The sequence below is a fragment of the Pseudorasbora parva genome, chromosome 25 (genome assembly GCF_024679245.1).
Source record: "Pseudorasbora parva isolate DD20220531a chromosome 25, ASM2467924v1, whole genome shotgun sequence".
Taxonomy (NCBI): Eukaryota; Metazoa; Chordata; class Actinopteri; order Cypriniformes; family Gobionidae; genus Pseudorasbora; species Pseudorasbora parva.
Window position 1 is genome coordinate 34,456,787 of NC_090196.1, and position 23,262 is coordinate 34,480,048.

The window sequence follows — 23,262 nt, forward strand, 5'->3', positions numbered from 1 at the left end:
TTAGACATTTTCTTCTTGCAAAAATCATTTCCCAAAGGTCAAGTTCAGAAAGGCTTTATTCAAATCAACAAAGCTGAGTCTCACGCAGGAGACAACTCCCGTTCTTTGGCTTGTCTACCATATACACTCACCTAAAGGATTATTAGGAACACACACTAATACTGTGTTTGACCCCTTCTCCTTCAGAACTGCCTTAATTCTCCGTGGCATTGATCAACAAGCTGCTGAAAGCATTCTTTAGAAATGTTGGCCCATATTGATAGGAGAGCATCTTGCAGATTCTCCAGTCTTCAACTGTCCAATTTTGGTGAACTCGTGTAAATTGTCTCCTCTTTTTCCTATTTGTAGTGGAGATGAGTGTTACCCGGTGGGGTCTTCTGCTGTTGTAGCCCATCCGCCTCAAGGTTATGTGTGTTGTGGCTTCACAAATGCTTTGCTGCATACCTCGGTTGTAACGAGTGGTTATTTCAGTCAAAGTTGCTCTTCTATCAGCTTGAATCAGTCGGCCCATTCTCCTCTGACCTCGAGCATCAACAAGGCATTTTCTCCACAGGACTGCCGCACACTGGATGCTCTTCCCTTTTCACACCATTCTTTGTAAACCCTAGAAATGGTTGTGCGTGTAAATCCCAGTAACTGAGCAGATTGTGAAATACTCAGACCGGCCCGTCTGGCACCAACAACCTTAAGCTCAAAACGGCTTAAATCACCTTTCTTTCCCATTCTGACATTCAGTCTGGAGTTCAGGAGATTGTCTTGACCAGGACCAAACCCCTAAATGCATTGAAGCAGCTGCCATGTGATTGGCTGATTAGATAATTGCATTAATGAGAAATTGAACAAGTGTTCCTAATAATCCTTTAGATAAGTATAACAGTTGCTTTCCCAAAATGGTAACGAGCTTCAGCTATTTTTCCCAGTTGGTTTCTTAGCTCACGTCACCACATTCCAAGTTATTTTTCTGTCGATCATACATCATGTCATTTTGGAGCACGTCGTCAATGTCCACACACATTTAATACAGGGCAAACGCATCCTCAACATACATCTGATATCTAATTGTGTCTTATATACAGCTTATTTTACATTAAATTCAAAAATAAAATCTTCTACATTACAAAGTTAAATGTGCTGACACTTGCTCACAGATCCACCACAGGCTCAGCACGCACTCACTCTTACGACGCGAGTCTACATCCCCATCAGAAGCCTGCGATCGGTCATTGAGCAATGCCATCACAGACACACAATCACTCTCAGGAACACTTCATCCACTGTTCCCCGCTGGCGAAGACATCTGCCGTCTTCATCTGGAAAGCACTTATCCTCATCATACAAATAAAAACAAGTTCTTCTGCGCTTTACCTTCTCTTTAATCCCTCCCGATTCTAGCTCATGTTACTCTAAGCAATCTCTGAAACTTTATTTTAGCACTTTTTGCATTGATTTGCCTCTTTGTGATGAATCGCTTCTTGGGTGGCTCTGGATAAAAGCTGCAAAATGAATAAATGTAAATTACAAAACATTTGTGAACACTTTTAAGAGAAACCCTTGTGCTTTTATTGAAGGAAAACAGTTCAGGTACTGAATGGAAACACGATCATTAAATGTTAAGTTATGACTATTTTTCAGCTTCGAAAGCACATCTGTGTGTGTCCATTACAACTAGACATTTACAAACCAAGAAAATGTTAATTCAGTTTAAAAATGTAAGTATTTTATTGGAATTTAGATTTTTAACAAATTCCACAGAGTTCAAAGTTTGATGATCAGTTATATTGACCGTTATAACATACGATACTTGACGGCCAAAATAACCTAGAGCCACTTGAGCAAAAGGAAGGATTTATGCTAATAAGTCCAGTCGACTCCGCCTTGACTGATGAATATTCATATTTATGTAGATCAGGAGAGCTGACGCCATAAACTCTATATCTCAGCAGAAACATTGAGAAAGTCCCAATGTAAAGTGTTCTCCGCATCACTCGTCCATTTCCACATCTTCTGCCAGTTTCTGGACCATCTTGTCCTCCAGCTGCTTGGCTTGACCTGCACAGAGACGGCAGACACAATTAACTGATGTTGAGCTGAGCGATTAATGGTTAAAAGCGGACACACACACACGTGATCTTATCCCTAAATGACAGCGGTTATTTATTTCTAAATTATTTCTACAGTTCTGGTTTACAGTAATTTAAACTATACCAGGCATACGGCAAGACTCAATATACCTTTTGACTATTTAGGAGCACCACAATTAAAATGTTTATATATGTTTAAACGTGTATCATGTGCAAGTAAATCAGTCTTTCAATTGTCAGAATGAAAAAAAAAGTAGCTTATGTTTTTATGCTTACAGTCTTGTTCAAAATAATAGCAGTACAATGTGACTAACCAGAATAATCAAGGTTTTTAGTATATTTTTTATTGCTACGTGGCAAACAAGTTACCAGTAGGTTCAGTAGATTGTCAGAAAACAAACGAGACCCAGCATTCATGATATGCACGCTCTTAAGGCTGTGCAATTGGGCAATTAGTTGAAAGGGGTGTGTTCAAAAAAATAGCAGTGTCTACCTTTGACTGAACAAACTCAAAACTATTTTGTACAAACATTTTTTTTTTCTGGGATTTAGCAATCCTGTGAATCACTAAACTAATATTTAGTTGTATGACCACAGTTTTTTAAAACTGCTTGACATCTGTGTGGCATGGAGTCAACCAACTTGTGGCACCTCTCAGCTGTTATTCCACTCCATGATTCTTTAACAACATTCCACAATTCATTCACATTTCTTGGTTTTGCTTCAGAAACAGCATTTTTGATATCACCCCACAAGTTCTCAATTGGATTAAGGTCTGGAGATTGGGCTGGCCACTCCATAACATTAATTTTGTTGGTTTGGAACCAAGACTTTGCCCGTTTACTAGTGTGTTTTGGGTCATTGTCTTGTTGAAACAACCGTTTCAAGGGCATGTCCTCTTCAGCATAGGGCAACATGACCTCTTCAAGTATTTTAACATATGCAAACTGATCCATGATCCCTGGTATGCGATAAATAGGCCCAACACCATAGTAGGAGAAACATGCCCATATCATGATGCTTGCACCTCCATGCTTCACTGTCTTCACTGTGTACTGTGGCTTGAATTCAGAGTTTGGGGGTCGTCTCACAAACTGCCTGTGGCCCTTGGACCCGAAAAGAACAATTTTACTCTCATCAGTCCACAAAATGTTCCTCCATTTCTCTTTAGGCCAGTTGATGTGTTCTTTGGCAAATTGTAACCTCTTCTGCACATGCCTTTTTTTTAACAGAGGGACTTTGCGGGGGATTCTTGAAAATAGATTAGCTTCACACAGACGTCTTCTAACTGTCACAGTACTTACAGGTAACTCCAGACTGTCTTTGATCATCCTGGAGGTGATCATTGGCTGAGCCTTTGCCATTCTGGTTATTCTTCTATCCATTTTGATGGTTGTCTTCCGTTTTCTTCCACGTCTCTCTGGTTTTGCTCTCCATTTTAAGGCATTGGAGATCATTTTAGCTGAACAGCCTATCATTTTTTGCACCTCTTTATAGGTTTTCCCCTCTCTAATCAACTTTTTAATCAAAGTACGCTGTTCTTCTGAACAATGTCTTGAACGACCCATTTTCCTCAGCTTTCAAATGCATGTTCAACAAGTGTTGGCTTCATCCTTAAATAGGGGCCACCTGATTCACACCTGTTTCTTCACAAAATTGATGACCTCAGTGATTGAATGCCACACTGCTATTTTTTTGAACACACCCCTTTCAACTAATTCAACTAATTGCCCAATTGCACAGCCTTAAGAGCGTGCATATCATGAATGCTGGGTCTCATTTGTTTTCTGACAATCTACTGAACCTACTGGTAACTTGTTTGCCACGTAGCAATAAAAAATATACGAAAAACCTTGATTATTCTGGTTAGTCACATTGTACTGCTATTATTTTGAACAATACTGTATGTCTTTAATTTTGCCATTTGTCCTGCAGGCTCCCCAGCCCTGAACATTGTGTTTCTCCCTCATTTATCACGCCTGATTCAACTCATCAGCTCGTTAGCAGACACTGCATTAACTAAATTGGGTGTGTCTGATAAGGGACACACACAAAATGTACAGGACAGGTTTGAAAACCACTGTATTAGCGTACAGTCAACCCGCTGTGATACTGATTGTCCTATAGTGGTTTTGTCTCAATCGGACGAACGGTTTAAAGACTCACAAAAGGTGTTTAAATCGCAATGTTGTGCTAACTATAAGGCGAAACCTAGCATACCTAGCAAACCTCGGCAAGGATTCAGGAATCTAAGGATAGTCCAAAGTTAAAACAGTGTAAATGATTCTTCACCACTAGGTGGTGCTGGTCTAAATCTTCTCTGCTCTTTCAGGACATCATGCCGATGACCCACATCATAGAGTTTCATAATGATACACTAATGTGTTTAATAAAATACGGTATTTTACTACAAAATTCAAAATGGCCAAAGCAAAAATTACTGTATGGGTGTATTCAACCAACACTCGACTCGGCATGATGGCCAGGATCTAACAACACTAATTTAATACTTTTTGGCCAAACCGTTCAGAAGTTATAAGTAAAATTAACATATCATCATAACCCCTTGTGTTTAGTTGCCTGTAGAGAACCGTCGTGAGTGTGTGTGTGTGTTACCTGCGTGAGGAGCTTTGATGAGGTGAATGTTTTTCTTGACTTCGCTGATGTCTGCCGCCTTCTCCAGCTCTTTGCCCTTCTTCAACCTGCGCAAACACACAAACAATCATGGAAATGAGGGACGTTTCAGCCACAGGGAGGAATAAAATAACTGAAGACCTCAAAAATAAAACAACCCTAACAGAATCAACAGATGGGGAGTCATACGTGAAGAAAATCTTTTCAAGTTCACAAAACAAAAAACGATAAAAGGCCCTCGCACACGGGGTCACACCCACGCGGTGGCCTCCGGAAAACAGAGAATAGCGGGCGACATGCATTAAAGCAGGTAAATAGGAGAAATTCAGCTAAATATTGGCATTTAGATGTCTTCAGGCCAGGACTCTTATCAAACATGTGGAGTTTGGGGCAGATCGGACATTGTATGCCTGAGTTACAACAACAACTTCCTATTTCATGACGAAAAATTTAACTTTGTGAGGCCGCCACAGACACACCCTTCAGAGAAAACCCAAGATCTTCACAATGTAACCGCCTTTAGATAAGACTGACCAAATATGATGATGATCTGATTCAATCTCCAGGAGGAGTTTGTTAAAGTACATCTGAAAATGGGAAAAAACTGCAACAAATGAGGAGAATTTTCACAATATCTCACTTCCTGTTGGGTTTCAGTTTTGGCAGGGTCTTTTTTTGGTATGGGGCTGTTATGTGTGTCTACTTAATTTCATACTCGTACGTGAAACATCGCTCGAACTGAGCTTTATTGAAATTTTGTAGGTGGCGCTATCGAGCCATTTTGCCATGTCTAATTCTGAACCCCATATCAGACGTACATTTTCACCACCTCTGAAGTGTGTGCAAAGTGTTGTGAGTCTTAGTCCAAAACAACACACACACCACCACAACCAACACACGCCTCCGGAGGAACACACACACACGTTCTGTTGCGTTGGGATGCTGTGTTTGGGACACAATTGTGAGACGATTCTGGAGGAATTAAACCAAATCTTCCTGATCACAGACTTCCCCAACACCTGAGATGCTGCGACGCCATTGGTCGGCCATTAGACGAGTTATCCAATCACAGCCTCTTCACAGACAAGGCAAATCGAGCAGGTAAAGCCGTCTGAGCTCACCTGTTGATGATGAACCGAGCCTGCCGCTTGTTCTTGATGGCTTCCACCTTCTTCATGGCCACCACTGTTGAACACACACACACACACACACACAGGTCAGATTAATGGCTGATCATGAGCACATGATCATCAGTTTATGAAGATGGCCGACTCACTCGTCTTGCTCCACAGCTCTCTGTTGTATTTGACGGGGATGTTTCTGCGCTTCTCGAACTCCAGGGCGTTATCCTGTCAAACACCATCAGCAGAGTTTCATTTCAACAACAGGACACCAATCAAACCACAGGTGTGTGAAGCACAGGACAGATGTGTGTGTAAGGCTCGCTCGCTCACCACCGTCAGCTCTTTGCCCGCTGACTTCCTGAACGCTTTGGTCCATCTCGTCTTTCTCGGGTTTCGCTTCTTCTTGAAGTTTCTGTGACATTTGGACCGGCAGAACCTGAAAGCCTTCAAAACCACACACACACACATCAGGATACACACTGAAAATGTGCAAAAACTACCACAATATTGACAAAATAGTGTCTTTTTGTATTCAAAAAAGTAAAAATAAATTTTATATTATACAGGTCCTTCTAAAAAATAGCATAGTGATAAAGTTCATTATTTTCCATAATGTAATGATAAAAATTAAACTTTCATATATTTTAGATTCATTGCACACCAACTGAAATATTTCAGGTCTTTTATTGTTTTAATACTGATGATTTTGGCACACAGCTCATGAAAACCCAAAATTCCTGTCTCAAAAAATTAGCATATTTCATCCGACCAATAAAAGAAGTGTTTTTAATACAAAAAAGTATTCAACCTTCAGATAATGATGTTCAGTTCTGCACTCAACACTTGGTCAGGAATCCTTTAGCAGAAATGGCTGCTTCAGTGCGGCATGGAGGCGATCAGCCTGTGGCGCTGCTGAGGTGTTCTGGAGGCGATCAGCCTGTGGCGCTGCTGAGGTGTTCTGGAGGCGATCAGCCTGTGGCGCTGCTGAGGTGTTCTGGAGGCGATCAGCCTGTGGCGCTGCTGAGGTGTTCTGGAGGCGATCAGCCTGTGGCGCTGCTGAGGTGTTCTGGAGGCGATCAGCCTGTGGCGCTGCTGAGGTGTTCTGGAGGCGATCAGCCTGTGGCGCTGCTGAGGTGTTCTGGAGGCGATCAGCCTGTGGCGCTGCTGAGGTGTTCTGGAGGCGATCAGCCTGTGGCGCTGCTGAGGTGTTCTGGAGGCGATCAGCCTGTGGCTCTGCTGAGGTGTTCTGGAGGCGATCAGCCTGTGGCTCTGCTGAGGTGTTCTGGAGGCGATCAGCCTGTGGCGCTGCTGAGGTGTTCTGGAGGCGATCAGCCTGTGGCTCTGCTGAGGTGTTCTGGAGGCGATCAGCCTGTGGCTCTGCTGAGGTGTTCTGGAGGCGATCAGCCTGTGGCTCTGCTGAGGTGTTCTGGAGGCGATCAGCCTGTGGCGCTGCTGAGGTGTTCTGGAGGCGATCAGCCTGTGGCGCTGCTGAGGTGTTCTGGAGGCGATCAGCCTGTGGCGCTGCTGAGGTGTTCTGGAGGCGATCAGCCTGTGGCTCTGCTGAGGTGTTCTGGAGGCGATCAGCCTGTGGCGCTGCTGAGGTGTTCTGGAGGCGATCAGCCTGTGGCTCTGCTGAGGTGTTCTGGAGGCCCAGGATGCTTCGATAGCGGCCTTAAGCTCATCCACAGTGTTGGGTCTCGCCTCTCTCAACTTTCTCTTCACAATATCCCACAGATTCTCTATGGGGTTCAGGTCAGGAGAGTTGAGCACAGTAATACCATGGTCAGTAAACCATTGACCAGTGGTTTGGGCACTGTGAGCAGGTGCCAGGTCGTGCTGAGAAACCAAATCTTCATCTCCATAAAGCTTTTCAGCAGACGGAAGCATGAAGTGCTCCAAAATCTTCTGATAGCGAGCTGCATTGACCCTGCCCTTGATAAAACACAGCGGACCAACACCAGCAGCTGACATGGCACCCCAGACCATCACTGGCTGTGGGGACTGGACACTGGACTTCAGGCATTTGGGCATTTCCTTCTCCCCAGTCTTCCTCCAGACTCTGGCACCTTGATTTCCCAATGACATGCAAAATTTGCTTTCATCCGAAAAAAGTACTTTGGCCCAGCCCACTAAGCACCAGTCCAGTGCTGCTTCTCTGTAGCCCAAAAGTGTCTTGACCTGGGGAATGCGGCACCTGTAGCCCATTTCCTGCTCACGCCTGTGAACGGCGGCTCTGGATGTTTCTACTCCAGACTCAGTCCACTGCTTCCGCAGGTCCCCAAGGGCTGGAATCGGTCCATCTCCACAATCTTCCTCAGGGTCCGCTCACCTCTTCTCGTTTTTTGCCACACTTTTTCCTTCCCACAGACTTCCCACTGAGGTGCCTTGATACAGCACTCTGGGAACAGCCTATTCGTTCAGAAATGTCTTTCTGTGTCTTCCCCTCTCGCTTGAGGGTGTCAATGATGGCCTTCTGGACAGCAGTCAGGTCGGCAGTCTGACCCATGATTGCGGTTTTGAGTAATGAACCAGGCTGGGAGTTTTTAAAAGCCTCAGGAATCTTTCGCCGGTGTTTAGAGTTAATTAGTTGATTCAGATGATTAGGTTAATAGCTCGTTTAGAGAACCGCTTCATGATATGCTAATTTTTGAGATAGGAATTTTGGGTTTTCATGAGCTGTGTGCCAAAATCATCAGTATTAAAACAATAAAAGACCTGAAATATTTCAGTTGGTGTGCAATGAATCTAAACTATTTGAAAGTTTAATTTTTATCATTACGGAAAATAGTGAACTTTATCGCAATATGCTAATTTTTTTAGAAGGACGTGTACAAGTTATCTATTATACAAAATTATTACCGTATATACCTGAATATAAGACAAGGTTTTGTGTCCTAAAAATAGGCTGAAAAATGGAGGGTCGTCTTATATTCGCGATATAGAAAAAAAAAATCATACTATTAAACTGACGATAACAAGGTCACGCTGTTGACCGTCGCGCAGCCTCGCAAGGAGAGAGCACAACACATGAGAAACTGCGCTCAGCATTCAACATATTCTTTTTATATTTATAACATACGATACAATTAAACAACACCACTCAACCAAAAGAGTGTTTTCCTGAACACCATCACGAATGAAAATGACACTGATTTCATATGGCAGTTCAATAACCATTAACATTTGTATAGTATATTATATAAATTATTAAACTATCTATTAACTAAAACTATATTACACATTGTAAAAACATTAATGAAAATATAAATATACAATTATAAAAGATAATTATTTTATTATACAAATTATATTGTCTATTAAATAAAATTATATACACTATAAACATTTCTTAAAATGTAAATATAACATTTAAGTAAAAATAAATCATATTATTATATAAATTATCTATTATATAAAATTAGTATACATTATAAAAAATAAACATTTTTACACAAAGTTTAAATTATATTAATTATATTGTCTATTATATAAAATTATACTATACATTATGACATTTTTATAAAAGTATATTCAACATTATATTAAATTGGTATCTACTATATACAAATATATTATAAATGATGCGCAACACGGTTTAACCATGTTTTCTTTACACGTGTCATTTTACCGTGTTACTCTCGACATTAGTTCGCAAAGATCACTTATATAAAATGTGTTTTATTTGATATGGGAAAACTTTCATCCGTTAATAATAACAAACATGAGCTATCAATGTTAATGCAGGGATGGCACTCGGCGTCTGATATAAACACACACACAAACACACAGTAATAATCCTGATAATGACGCAGGTCGAGTGTTTACCTTACAGTCGTTGCGCACGAACATCATCCCGTGTCCCGGATACACCGGAGCCGAGCAGAAATAACATTTCTCGATACGCATTTTGATCAATTATTATGATTAAACTCGCACATGTGCCGCAGCGCTGCGAACACAGGCGGAAAAGAGGACGCGTGTTTCCGCTTCCGCCCTATGACGTCATCACGCAGGCCTGCAGGTTCTAGCGCCGCCGACAGGCCCGGAGTGTCATGGCCGCGCATTCACACTGAACAAGCAAGGGGGTAATCTAGCGCTCGGAAAGCGTTCCACCCCTAGGGGCGGCCATTGCTAACCAAGCCATCACCTGCTGTTAGCATCCCATTGACTCCCATTCATTTTTGAGTCACTTTGACAGTGAATAACTTTACATCTGAGACGTTTAAAGACTCCATTTGTCCATTGTTTATTTCTAAAGAAACATGACAATGTATAAAAGGCTCCATTACCTTGTATCTTACACTATCGCCCCGCAGCAGCTGTTTTTGTAAAAATAGGCTAACGATTGCGTCATAACCAACGCGACCCTGTCGCACAGTTGAGAAATTACCGTATAGACCTGAAGAGACGCTCGCAGGCAATCTTTTACTGTCTATGAGACAATCTGGGGGACGTGGAGACATGTCCTGGAGACTAGTCTGATAAAGTCAAGGGGGAAGAATGGGGAGAAGCCCATAGTGAGCCAAAAGCAACGGGAGAAAATATTTAAACAACGTGATTCAGCTTTTTCTTTCCACATCTACTAGAAGACTCACAGCTGTCAGACAGGAGGCTCACGTCACAACTACGTCGTCAAGCTCAGTCTGAGCCTGCGCAGTTCGCTCAGCCATCAGGAAGTGAGTGCCCCTAGGTTGACTTCATTCTTTCGCCGTAGACGTCAATGGGAACGCTCTGTCCATTTCTTTTACTGTCTATGTGAACAAGATGCGGAATAATTTAACCCTTTTCAAAAACTTTAAAAAAAAAAGTAAGGTATAAGAGATTCAACTAGACAAACTAACAATATGAAAAATAGCAACATTACTTGTAAAACCAATTTGATTATAAAAAATAAAATAAAAAACTCATAGGACAGTACATTGAACGAAGTTATCGTGCTTATTTTACGTCTGTTTGAAGTATTCCAACTTTAGACAAACACTCAGATATATACTTTAATTCCAAATTGTTTTAATTACTACATTTACGTGGTTTTGTATGGATAAAACGGCCAAATGGCAGTACGAGGCTCATAACCGATGGTTCGCGCTGAGTTTTTATTTTATTTCTTTTGTTTAATTAATTTGTAATGATGCTGTAGGCCTATAACAAAAGGAAGAGTTTTATTTAATAGTCTCTTATTGGCATGACTAACCCAAGCTCTCCATAAAACAAGCACTAGGCCTACTCATTTAACTCAATAACATATTATTCGAACTTCATTTGTAATTAATAGTATTTGATCATTTTTTTACACTTTAAATAAAACATTTTGCTTTGTAAAATGCTATGGCTGAGATTTCATTGCATTTACACCATTTTAAACCAGCAGGGGTCACCAGCGTGTGGCGTTTCGAGCGCTCCAAAACAGTGAATCATTCGAAGGAATCGGTTCAATTGATTCATAGTTTCGAAAAGCTTCGTTTAATTTACTATCGAAAATTAATCAAATATTTTAATGTAGTAAAATATAATAATGGCCTACTATTCAAACGAAACATAACTCATTATTAAATAGCGTGACATTAAGAAAGATGAGCCAACAGTTATTTTTTTTAGAAATATTTTATTATAATGTGCATTGTTCTGACCACTTTTTTGGCATGTAACGGAATCAAACTGGTAAAACATGCTTAACACAAGGGCCTTAAATAATAATAATACAAATTATAATAAATCAACAGGCAAATCATGATAAAATGAAACAAAGTCCACTAAAGTTCCTGACATTCAGAGTGTAAAACACGTTTCTTTGGCTGTTCAGGGACATTAATGTGAACAAGCAAAACAAAACACAAATGACGTTCAAAATCATCATAATGATAATAATAATAAAATAAAAAACGCTGGGAAAAATACAGAGCATATTTACACCCCTAATTCAAAGTGATACATTCAGGAGTAAATTCACATTGTTTGAGATTGATATGGTTTAAAACAGGTTTCCTGAAGGTTTACAGATGTGTGATCGTAGCCAAAACAGGATGCACTTTTACAAAAGCAAAAGTCTAGTCAAATCTACACAGGGGCGACCGTATCAATCTTTGGTATAGATTTTATTTGCTTTCTGAAATGATGATTTTGTGTCACTTCGATCTAAAGGGTTGTTCCAAAACTCAGATTATATTTTATATTGTTCACAATAACCTACACACTGCGAATGTAGTTCAGCCACACTTCATACAAACACTCAAAAATCACACAATCACAATCATACTCGGTGTTAAAACCTTTTACAGTCTATGGTTAAAACCCTTCGGTCCGACCCAGTGAAAGAAGCGAACAACTCTTTGGATTCTAGCGTCCGTTACACCCGCCGCGTCACTACCGTCTAAAATGGAGGTCTAGCAAAGAAAAAGCCCGCGCTCACACGAAACCCGAGCGCGAGAGCTATGAGAACACGAACGTAAAGCCGAAAAGCGTTTCATTTGGCACTTTCAAATATACAGAAATATATAGTATCTATCTTTGGAGGTAACCGCATCATTTCAGACCTCTGTATAATTTCTCCATTTCACTCTTTGGATCTGATATATTTCATATTGCAAGCGATCCTCCCATCATAAGGCCGTCGCCATCTTGTAAAGCTTTCAGTTTGGTGGTGAACCGACATCACCGGCGCACCCACATTTTTTTGGTTATTTTTCTTCAGTTTGTATAAACCAACAAAAACAGCTGACGATTTGAAATTCACCATGAAATAACTAATAATATCTGAGGGACTGGATTGAGTTTGGGTTCGTAATTACCATAAATATTCTGCATCACGTGACCGCTCCCTTATGAAAATGACCATGGTTTTAGTACAAATTAAAAACAAAAACATTGTTAATGTAGTTAAACCATGGTAACCACAAATGAACCATGGTTTTGCTACTCTAACCATAGTTTAAACATGGTATTTGTGGTAAAACTGTGTAACCAATTAGCCAAAGAAACATGGTTACACTTTTGCTATAATAAAACCATGGTTATTTTTCATAAGGGCTGTACCACGGCGTGCAAAAACGTTCAGAGCTTTTTATTTGTACGCTAATTAAGATAAAGCGTTTAGTTTGATGAACCGACATCAGCGCGCAGCTTTTTTTGTGGTTATTTTTTCACAGAAATCTTGCAGAAAAAAGGTACAAAACAAACCTGAAAGTTTCAAGTCGTTCCTCAGTTTGTATAAGCCAACAAAAATGCCTCTGATGATTTCAAATGAGCCACAAAATGATTAATATAATTACCGTAATGAACTGCATCACGTGACCACTGTACCACCTGACCACTGCTCTCGAAAGCGCACAAAGCTTTTTATTTATGGTAATTAAGATAAAGCATTTAGTTTGGTGAACCGACCTCACCGGCACACCAACTTTTTTTGTTTTTGGTTATTTTTTTCACAGAAATCGTGCAGAAAAAAGGTACAAAACACCTGAAAGTTTCAGGTTGTTCCTCAGTTCGTATAAAGCAACAAAAACGCTGATGATTTCAAATACGCCACAAAATGACTAATAATAATGGTTGCTTACAGTAAAACGAAAAATCTGAGGGACTGGATTGAGCTTGGGTTCGTAATTATCGTAACATTTCACGTGACCGCTGTACCACCTGACCACTGCGCCCGAAAGCACACAAAGCTCTTTGTTTACGGTAATTAAGACATGGTGTGAACGCAGCATTATTTTCTGTTATATCTTCAGCATTTCTGTAATCAAATGAGATTTCATTCGACTGAACACAGAATATTTTCTTAAAGCAAGAGGTAAATTATACGAGCAACCAAAATGAATCAAAACCGAATCCTCCACAGCGCAAACTGTTCAATATCACGACTAACTTAATGCTTAAAATAATGGATCAACAACCTGATCTCATTTGGCAAATGTAAAACGTTCATACGCTACACACAATAAACAGGAGGTAGTACAAACACAAGAGTATTGAACCGAATTAAATAAACTGAGGTAAACGGTTCACTCGTCTGATGATCCGGATCGATCCGCATCTGAACTCGACGACTTATAAAGCAGCATTCATAACCTGAGGCACCTTAAATGGTTACTTTCATCTTCAAGTCAAAAATAAATATGTACGGTGAGGTTTAAAGGTCCGAGATTACATTGAAAAACATTTACACATGGAAAGTTTTAGGATTTTGATGGAAAAGTAAAAAATATTTCAGACACTTTTCAATTTTCAGGTGAAATCAGTCAACCAAATTAGTGGCGTTTGAAACAAGAAATCAGAATTTTTCATAATTTACTAAAAAAGAATGAAAAACTTTTTAGGTAACACTTTATAATCAGGTCTCATTTGTTAACAACAGTTAATGCATTAATTAGCGTTAACTAACAACGACCAAAATATCCTTTTTATGTATTAGTAAATGAGATGAATATGAGTATTAATAGTGTTAATAAACGCTGTTCATTCTAATTTAGTTACCTAACGGTAACAAATAAAACCTTATTAAGTGTTACCGTCTCATTTAATCACATTAGTTAATGCATTAGCTAACCTTGAACTAACAATGGGCGATATATTTTAAAAACGTTTATTAAAGTAGTTATTGTTTGTAACTGTTAACCGATGCGACTTTTGATTTTTGAGAATAGATGTGAAAATTCACTCTCCAAACTTAAATGGCGGTAATTCAAAAATGCTTTGGACTATAGATTTACATTTGGTTTTATTTTAAAGATGACACTCGGCAGATTATTGAGTTAAAATTAAAATTTTAAGTTAAAATTAAAAAATGTAAAGTACGGAAAAGTTATGCAAGTTTAAATTTACTGTAAATCAAATGTACTGTACTAAATGTGTTTTGATATAAAATATATATTTTACTAAATAATTTTTTCTATTTTTACACATTCCAATTAATTTTTTCTCTCAAACAAATTAATACATTTTTGTCCAAATATCACTTCTAAAATATGGAACCTTGAGATTTCCGACGATATGCATTTCGTCAAGAATAGAAAAGTTTTTGCGTAAAAAAAGTAGTTAAAATAAATTTTGAAATATAAAACCTGACACCGCCCACTAGAACAATTTAGAGTACCGTTTCCATGGTAACGCAGCATCCAATTTCAAATTAGTTTTCACTGGATGATTTTTTAGTTCGTAAGCTTTCGAACGATACCGAATATGTGATGATTCCTAAAATATGTGATATGAAAAAAGCGATGAAATAAAAATGAAAAGTTTCATTGTTAGTTTATGCTAACTTTTTGAACCTTAATGTAAAGTGTTACCGTTTTCATTGGACTTCTGGACTCTTTGGATTATATTCGGCAAACACATCGAGTGTTTGCATCAAAACAACAGCAGAAATCAAGAAACGGCACAGACCCGAACGAGGGCGAATGAGGTAGAGAGACGGCAGAACGAAACTCCGTCTCTGTCACAAAAAAACAAACATGTTTGCGTAAAGCACATCAGGCGTTTAACACTTTCATCATCACGAGCTGATCGGAAACACGTTCATCTTTCGGGAATCACTCCGAACGGGTCCGGCCGGGGAAAGGGAAGTTATTAGGGAAAGGGATGTGCAAGTTTGTCAAAGCCAACAGAGCATCTGCGACTTCGTAAAGCTATTTAAAGGGTTTTTGGCACAAGCGATCCAGATCATACTCTCTCCGGAGGGATTGTATCCTGAAGAAATGCTACGACTGTTTTCATTGGCCCTGGAGTCTCAGGCCACGCCCACTCGCGTCCCAGACTGACAGGTTAAAGAGGAAGCGGAGGTCTAGAATAGGCAGTGTTATCCGAGCAATCCGAGGTTCTGTCCGTCTCGTCGTGAGAAAAGTTTCCGGAGTCTCCCGCGCTGGCCTGCGAGCTCTCCGACTCCCCTAGAGGCCGACAGAGGATCTGCTCATCCTCGAAATGCAGAGCCGCCTTCCCCACCTCATAAAGATCCTCAATCTGTCCAATAAAAACATCAGAGCTCATGGTCAGCACTCGTTACCGTCATTCGTTAACAATGAACAACACTTCTCACTCCATTCTCATTTCAACATAATTCATAATACAAGATCAAAAGCTGGGAATATCAATAAATGCTAACATTAAATGCTGTAAATATATATTGCCCATAATTTTAGTTAATGCTAATGTTAACAAATGAGACGTGTAACGTGTTGACTGGATTTAATTAAGACACTTATTGTTAAATAATCATCTTAGTTTAGAAATCCATGACAATTATGGTTATTATTGTTAACTAAAAAGCTGAATAAATTAAAAACTTAAACTAAATGAAATTTTAATTGCTGTCTTGGAAACGTTTAAAAAAAAGTTTAAGTAACTGAACTAAAAGTAAAACTGAAATAAAAACAAGCTAAATAGAAATATAAAAAAACCTAATAAAATTGACAGAAGCACTAAAATTAAAATGAACTGAATATATAAAAATAAAAGCTCATTCAAAATATTAATAAAACTATAAATAATAGGGTTAATTCACAAATGCATCACAATTAGGGTAACACAAATTATTTGAAAAAAATGTTAGAGCTAAAATAAAAAAATAAAAGCTAAAATAAATAATACAAAAAATTATATATATATATATATATATATATATATATATATATATATATATATATATATATATATATATATATATATATATATATATATATATATATATATATATATATAATATGATTTTAAAAGTGCTGAATGAACTAAAGTTAATAACTGGAAATAAATAAAAACTAAACCTGAACTAAAACAAAAACTAATAAAACTGACAGAAGCACAAAATAAACTAATAAAAATTATACTAAAATTAAAATGAACTGAAAATATAAAATTAAAAGCTAATACAAAATATAAATAGGATTCATAAATTAATCACAACTATGGTTATTATTGTAAAGTACAATTATTTTAAAAATTGTTAATTGAAATAAAACTAAAATAAATTAAAATATAAATATTAGATTAACAACAAACTAAATGAAAGTTATAAATGCTGCCTTGGCAATAAACTGAGAGACTAAACTAAAAACTAAACCTGAAAATAATAATAATACAATTGACAGAAGCACATAACAAATTTAATATAAACTGTACCAAAATTAAAATTAACAGAGAATTTGACAAATAAAGTCAAATTCACAATATGAATTAGAGATATAAATAACCCTAAATCAGCTCTGGGCGAGTGTTGTGTCATGATGACTGTAATGTGAGTTTGACACCCAGAGCTGAACCCTTTCTCTCACCCGGCTGTTATTTCCATTAGAGCTCTGAGTGAACGCGCTCCATGTGTTCAGAGCCTCACTCGGGACATTTACTCCACCCTGAAAACAAACAAAACATGCATTTAAACCCCATCAAAACTGCACAAACTGTGCCAAAGTTTGTCAAAAAAAAATGTATGTCAAAAATTATATATTTATTATCTCAATGTAATAATTGTATTCATTTTAGTTGGATACATTTTATATATTTAATATGTTGTATTTTTAGGGGATTTTACTGTACTAAATTATATTTATGTGTGAGCGTGTGTGTGAGAGTATGTGTGGGTGTATGTGAGAGTGTGTGTGTGTGTGTGTGTGTGTGTGTGTGTGTGTGTGTGTGTGTGTGTGTGTGTGTGCCTGTTTATGTGGTTTATGAGGACACAAATTTGTATAACTACATGGGTATTACACTGGTATTACACTATAAATGTGGTTTATGAGGACATATCAAATGTCCCCATAATTCAAATGGCCTTAAAAACATACTAAATGATGTTTTTTTGAGAAAGTAAAAATGCAGAATGTTTCCTGTGATGGGTAGGTTTAGGGGCAGTGTGTGTGTGTGTGTGATGGGTAGGTTTAGGGGCAGGGGCAGTGTAAGGGGATAGAAAATACGGTTTGTACAGTATAAAAACCATTACGCCTATGGAGAGTCCCTGTAAACCACATAGACCAACATGTGTGTGTGTGTGTGTGTGTGTGTGTGTGTGTGTGTGTGTGTGTGTGTGTGTGTGTGTGTGCGTGTGTGAGAGATAGAGTGAGTGTGTGTGCACGTGTGTGTGATTGAGCGAGTGTGTGTGTGTGCAAGAGTGTGTAAACTAACTGTACTTTATTTTAGTTAGATGTTTTTTAATTTAATATTTTGTATTTGTAGGGGATTTTATTAAATGTCAAACTTAACTGGTCATAAATATTGAACGCTTTGGATCAGACTAAAGTTTGGTCTCTTTTATCAAAGACGACACTTGGCAAATTATTGCTGAAGTGAACAAATTTACAGTTTATTGTTACGAAAAATGCACAAAAATACTATGAACTATATACTTTCCAAAACAAGTTTTTGATTTTGTGTGAAAAAGTGGTGTTCCAGGTCTGAGGTTGATATCTCAAAAAATGAGCGTTCAGTAATAGTTTGACTGGACGCAGTACCAAATGCTTCCACTAGGGAAATCCATCTCCTATTCATTTCCAATGCACTCATTTTTGACCGTGAACAACACAAGTGTGACTCTTTTTCGGGACATTTTTGCATCTTGTCCATATTTTTTAAGTGCCAAAACCAAGTTTCGTAAAAAAATCGTTACATTTTTCCAACCGAAGAGTATCGGAGGGTTAAACCTAATCTATGCACATATAAAGTAAACAGATTCTCACTTTGGCATTAATGAAGTGTGTCCTCATCATCGGTCTCAGAGTCTCTGCGGCCTCCGCCTGCTGCTGATTGGCTGACGACGCACCAATATGCATGACCTCATTCCTCTCCTGTCCAATCATCTTTGAGGAAGCTGATTTCCTGCTGAGAGGAAACAACACTGGCTGTCGTTCCTGATCGTGGCCTTATTGGTTCTTAACATTAGGATAATGTGGAGACTCACTGTGCTTCGCTCTTGGTGAGGAGGATGAAGATGCAGAGGATGATGCAGGACAGAGCGATACACACGCCCATGATGATCCCGGTCATGGACTTCTCATCGATGTGGTACAGGCCGTCGATAAACGCTGCACAAAAGAGATTTCGGTTATAGTGCGGTGTGAAATAGGTCATTAATGTTTAGGGCTGGGTATCGATTCAGTTGTTCCAAATAGTTCCAAAGCTTAACTCAAGTCTTCCAGAGTCGCGGTCAAAGCTGATTCGAGAGACCGCCGGCGTTCGCCAGTTTCTGTGTTTACTAGAAGCACGCAAACGCAACTTGGCCGTCATTATGTTAAGCCCCGCCCACCGACTCTATACACGATGTGATTGGCCCGACCAGAGTTTGGCTTTTACAGCTCAGAAGTGTATTGAGAGTTGCTAGACGACACTCGTGGCAGATTAGATTTGCTGCCGCTAGGGGGCGTCTAGATTTCTAGGCTAAGAATGACGTGCTTCTCTCGCTCCTTTGTGACATCGCTCAAGGCAAATGGGGGACATCTAGTGGAGAAGACTAGCAATTAGACTTACGTTAATCTTATGTTCAATGTTTGCGAAAATAAATATGGGGAAATATCGATTCGTGCCCTTTGAGAATTGATTTTGAATCGACCACATTTTAAAGGGTCATGAACCCCCCCCGCTGCAGCGGTGTTTTTTCACACCTTCGATTTGAAAAGGCTTGTTAAAGGGGAGTGGTCGACTGTGAAAAGGAGGGATGGTATTGTGTGGAAAGAGGGAAAGTTTGCATAAATAGGGGAGTGTCAGTAGGTGCATTAAGACTAGCGATACCAACAGCAGCAGTTACAGCGGTTCTGAGACATGTTCTTGGTTCACGTTGGCATTGTTTACCACAGTGAGATTAAATGAGGGATGAGTACAGCGAATGAGAGAGCTATGAGTGGCGTGCAGCAGAGATCGCAAATCATTCAGCTCTTCATATTCAAACCAGCATAATTCAGTGAGAAATGAAAATAAATGTTATTCTGCATGACGAAATATTTTGCAAACGTGATAAAACTATATTTGTCCAAATATGCACGCTGTTTGGCAAGATGAACAATGGCCGACGTGATAAGAGAACGTGAACCACCCAACATGCGATGTGATAGAGATGTGTAATTCTAGATCGGGGTAAAAGCGAAGGGGTTTGAGGCTAGTCTCGACCGCGCATCTGAAGCAGAGCGACGCGCGCTGGGTTGCCGTGACGATCCACGCTGTCTATCACTCGGCAGCTAAATCTATAGTTGTCCAAATATGCAGCACGCTGTTTCACTAAGAGCCCGAACACATGCGGTTTAGTGCATGGCTGTGACCACAAATAAAACGGAGAGGACGTGGCTTTTGTTCATTAGCCTACAGATTACAGATTGGTTATTTTGCACTCCTGACATAAATTAGATAGTCAACGCTTGCAGGTTCGGCGTGCGATTCCTCAGGTGAATTTTACTTTACCGAGCCTTTGTAGCAAAGGCTTCCACAGACGGCGCCGGTTACAGCTCGCTCGGCGCCCTTTACGTTACTTCGTATCAGCACAACGCCTAGCTTTCCTCTGTGACTTTCCGCACGCTGCTTCCAAAACTTCCCCACCATATCTCTACAATAATGATGGAAGACGAGCCTGACAGAAGTGACTGTCTCATGCATATTAACTAAATTATCTTGTATGCATACTACAGCGCAGGGATTGGACTGAATGAGCTTTATGTCATGAATATATATCGAGAATGGCTCGGAGCGGTCGACGTCAGCATGTGCCCAGCAGCCCATACATGGACCGAAAAGGCCGTGCCGACGTCAGCATTTGTGACGTTGCTCCAACTAAGCTTTTCAAACCGGAAGACAGAAATCGCTCTGAAAAATGCAAAAATAACTATTTTCACATATGGATACCATTAATGAGTACCCTTAGTGTTTTCAATGATGTGCAGCCTATACATATCTGTTTACATCTCAAAAAAAGTGTTTTGGGGTTTCATGACCCTTTAAAAACACATTTTTTGCCCAGCCCTATTCATGTGGCCTGTGCTGAGATCAGTGTACCGGTTTTCTCGGTGTGGTCGTCAGCGTGCCGCGGGGTCTTCCCCGGGGGGGTCTTAGGCCTGACGGGCAGCTCTACGGGGCTGGAGAACGGGCCGTCTCCCGCAGGGTTAGAGGCCGAGATCTTCAGCAGATAAACACTGCCAGACTCCAGCTTCTCCAGCAGGGCCATCGTGTTGGAGGCTGCAGGGAGGAAAGCAGAGAGAGGCGCATCAATATTTAATTAAATATACCCAACAATTTGTGTGAGTAAAGGTGTGCGAGAGAGTGTGTGTGTGTGTGTGTGTGTGTGTGTGTGTGTGTGAGTGTGTTTGTGTGTTTAAACGAGTGTGTGAGTTAGTGTGTGTATGTGTGTGAGTGAGTGTGTTTGTGTGTTTAAACGAGTGTGTGAATTAGTGTGTATGTGAGTGTGCGAGTGTTAGTGTGTGTGTGTGTGCATGAGAGTTTGTGTGTGAGTCAGTTTGCGAGAGAGCGAGAGTTTGTGTGTGTGAGTGTGTGTGTGTATGAGTGAGTGAGTGAGTGAGTGAGTGTGTGTCAGTGATTGTGTATGAGTGAGTGAGTGTGTGAGTGAGTGAGTGAGTGTGTGTCAGTGATTGTGTATGAGTGAGTGTGTGTGTGTGTGTGTGTGTGTGTGTGTGTGTGTGTGTGTGTGTGTGTGTGTGTGTGTGTGTGTGTGTGAGTGTGTGTGAGTGACTGAGTGAGTGAGTGTGAGTGAGTGAGTGAGTGTGTGAGTGAGTGAGTATGTGTGTGTGTGTGTGAGTGAGTGAGGGAGTGAGTGAGTGAGTGTGTGAGTGAGTGTGTGAGTGAGTGTGTGAGTGAGTGTGTATGAGGAAGTAAGTGAGGGTGTATGAGTGAGTGTGTGAGTGAGTGTGTATGTATGAGTGAGTATGTGTGAGTGAGTATGTGTGTGTGTGTGTGTGTGTGTGTGTGTGTGTGTGTGTGTGTGTGTGTGTGTGTGTGTGTGTGTGTGAGTGAGTGAGTGTTTATGAGTGAGTGAGTGAGTGAGTGTGTGAGTGAGTGTGTATGAGGAAGTGAGTGAGGGTGTATGAGTGAGTGTGTATGAGTGAGTGTGTGAGTGAGTGTGTATGTATGAGTGAGTATGTGTGTGTGTGTGTGTGTGAGTGAGTATGTGTGTGTGGGAGTGAGTAAGTGAGTGTGTGTGTGAGAGAGTGAGTGAGTAAGTGAGTGTGTGTGTGAGTGACTGAGTGAGTGAGTGTGTGAGTGAGTGTGTGAGTGAGTATGAGTGTGTGTGTGTGTGTGTGTGTGTGTGTGTGAGTGAGGGAGAAAGGGAGTGAGTGAGGGAGTGAGTGAGTGTGTATGAGGAAGTGAGTGAGTGTGTATGAGTGAGTGTGTATGAGGAAGTGAGTGAGGGTGTATGAGTGAGTGTGTATGAGTGAGTGTGTGAGTGTGTGTGTATGAGGAAGTGAGTGAGTGTGTATGAGTGAGTGTGTATGAGTGAGTGAGTGAGTGTGTATGAGGAAGTGAGTGTGTGTATGAGTGAGTGAGTGAGTGAGTGAGTGAGTGTGTATGAGTGTGTGTATGAGTGAGTGAGTGAGTGAGTGAGTTAGTGAGTGTGTATGAGTGTGTGTATGAGTGAGTGAGTGAGTGAGTTAGTGAGTGTGTATGAGTGAGTGTGTATGAGTGAGTGTGTGAGTGAGTGTGTATGAGGCAGTGAGTGTGTGTATGAGTGAGTGAGTGAGTGAGTGAGTGAGTGTGTATGAGTGAGTGAGTGAGTGAGTGAGTTAGTGAGTGTGTATGAGTGAGTGTGTATGAGTGAGTGAGTTAGTGAGTGTGTATGAGTGAGTGTGTATGAGTGAGTGAGTGAGTGTGTATGAGGAAGTGAGTGTGTGTATGAGTGAGTGAGTGAGTGAGTGAGTGAGTGTGTATGAGTGTGTGTATGAGTGAGTGAGTGAGTGAGTGAGTGAGTGAGTTAGTGAGTGTGTATGAGTGAGTGAGTGAGTGAGTGTGTGAGTGAGTGTGTATGAGGAAGTGAGTGTGTGTATGAGTGAGTGAGTGAGTGAGTTAGTGAGTGTGTATGAGTGAGTGGGCCTTTTATGTATATATACATAGTAATTGAAATCTACAGATACAAATAGATCAAGTGCAATAAAATAAACACATAAATGTGTATTTGGATGTTTTGTAGTCTGATGCTGCGGAAGCAAAACAGGCCAAAGTCTCCAAACGGAGGCGTGCATGAATGAACATCACTGGTCCTGCCGTGAGTCTGCTCACCGTCCCTCTGGAGAACCTGCCATTCCCCGGCGCTCCAGGCACTCTGAGCGGCGTACAGGAGTGTGTAGTGCGTCACACACAGATCCGGCTGATCCGGCTGCTGCCAGGACACCAGCGCCGTATCGTCCTCAATCAGGGAGACTCTGAGGGACTGCGGCGGAGACGAGGGAGCTGCGGAGCACAGGAGGCAGGTCTCAGATCAGACACACTCACTGCAGGATTCATGAGCTTTAAAATCA

The 23,262-nt window shown here is 40.2% G+C and overlaps 2 protein-coding genes across 3 annotated transcripts in view; both read right to left on the reverse strand.

Annotated features, from left to right (window-relative positions):
• Positions 1–1,536: 1,536 nt before the first annotated feature.
• On the reverse strand, positions 1,537–9,824 carry rsl24d1 (ribosomal L24 domain containing 1). The gene is made up of 6 exons (XM_067436104.1): positions 9,665–9,824; positions 6,170–6,283; positions 5,992–6,064; positions 5,837–5,900; positions 4,698–4,783; positions 1,537–2,049 (listed from the first exon to the last, which is right to left on the reverse strand). Exons 1-6 carry the CDS (start codon positions 9,743–9,745, stop codon positions 1,982–1,984), a joined length of 486 nt encoding a protein of 161 aa, XP_067292205.1. The 5' UTR covers positions 9,746–9,824; the 3' UTR covers positions 1,537–1,981.
• A 4,939-nt stretch (positions 9,825–14,763) lies between these two features.
• Positions 14,764–23,262, reverse strand: part of prtgb (protogenin homolog b (Gallus gallus)) — a 43,067-nt gene continuing 34,568 nt past the window's right edge. Inside the window, exons 14-19 of one of the 2 annotated variants that reach the window (XM_067436258.1) lie at positions 23,024–23,194; positions 20,792–20,971; positions 18,714–18,837; positions 18,493–18,631; positions 17,098–17,175; positions 14,764–15,790 (exon numbers count right to left, since the gene is read on the reverse strand). In XM_067436258.1, the coding sequence (XP_067292359.1) occupies positions 15,596–15,790; positions 17,098–17,175; positions 18,493–18,631; positions 18,714–18,837; positions 20,792–20,971; positions 23,024–23,194 (887 nt within the window). In that variant the 3' untranslated portion in view covers positions 14,764–15,595. Of the gene's footprint in view, positions 15,791–17,097; positions 17,176–18,492; positions 18,635–18,713; positions 18,838–20,791; positions 20,972–23,023; positions 23,195–23,262 lie in introns of both variants that reach the window. The other variant, XM_067436257.1, reaches the window with a different exon arrangement.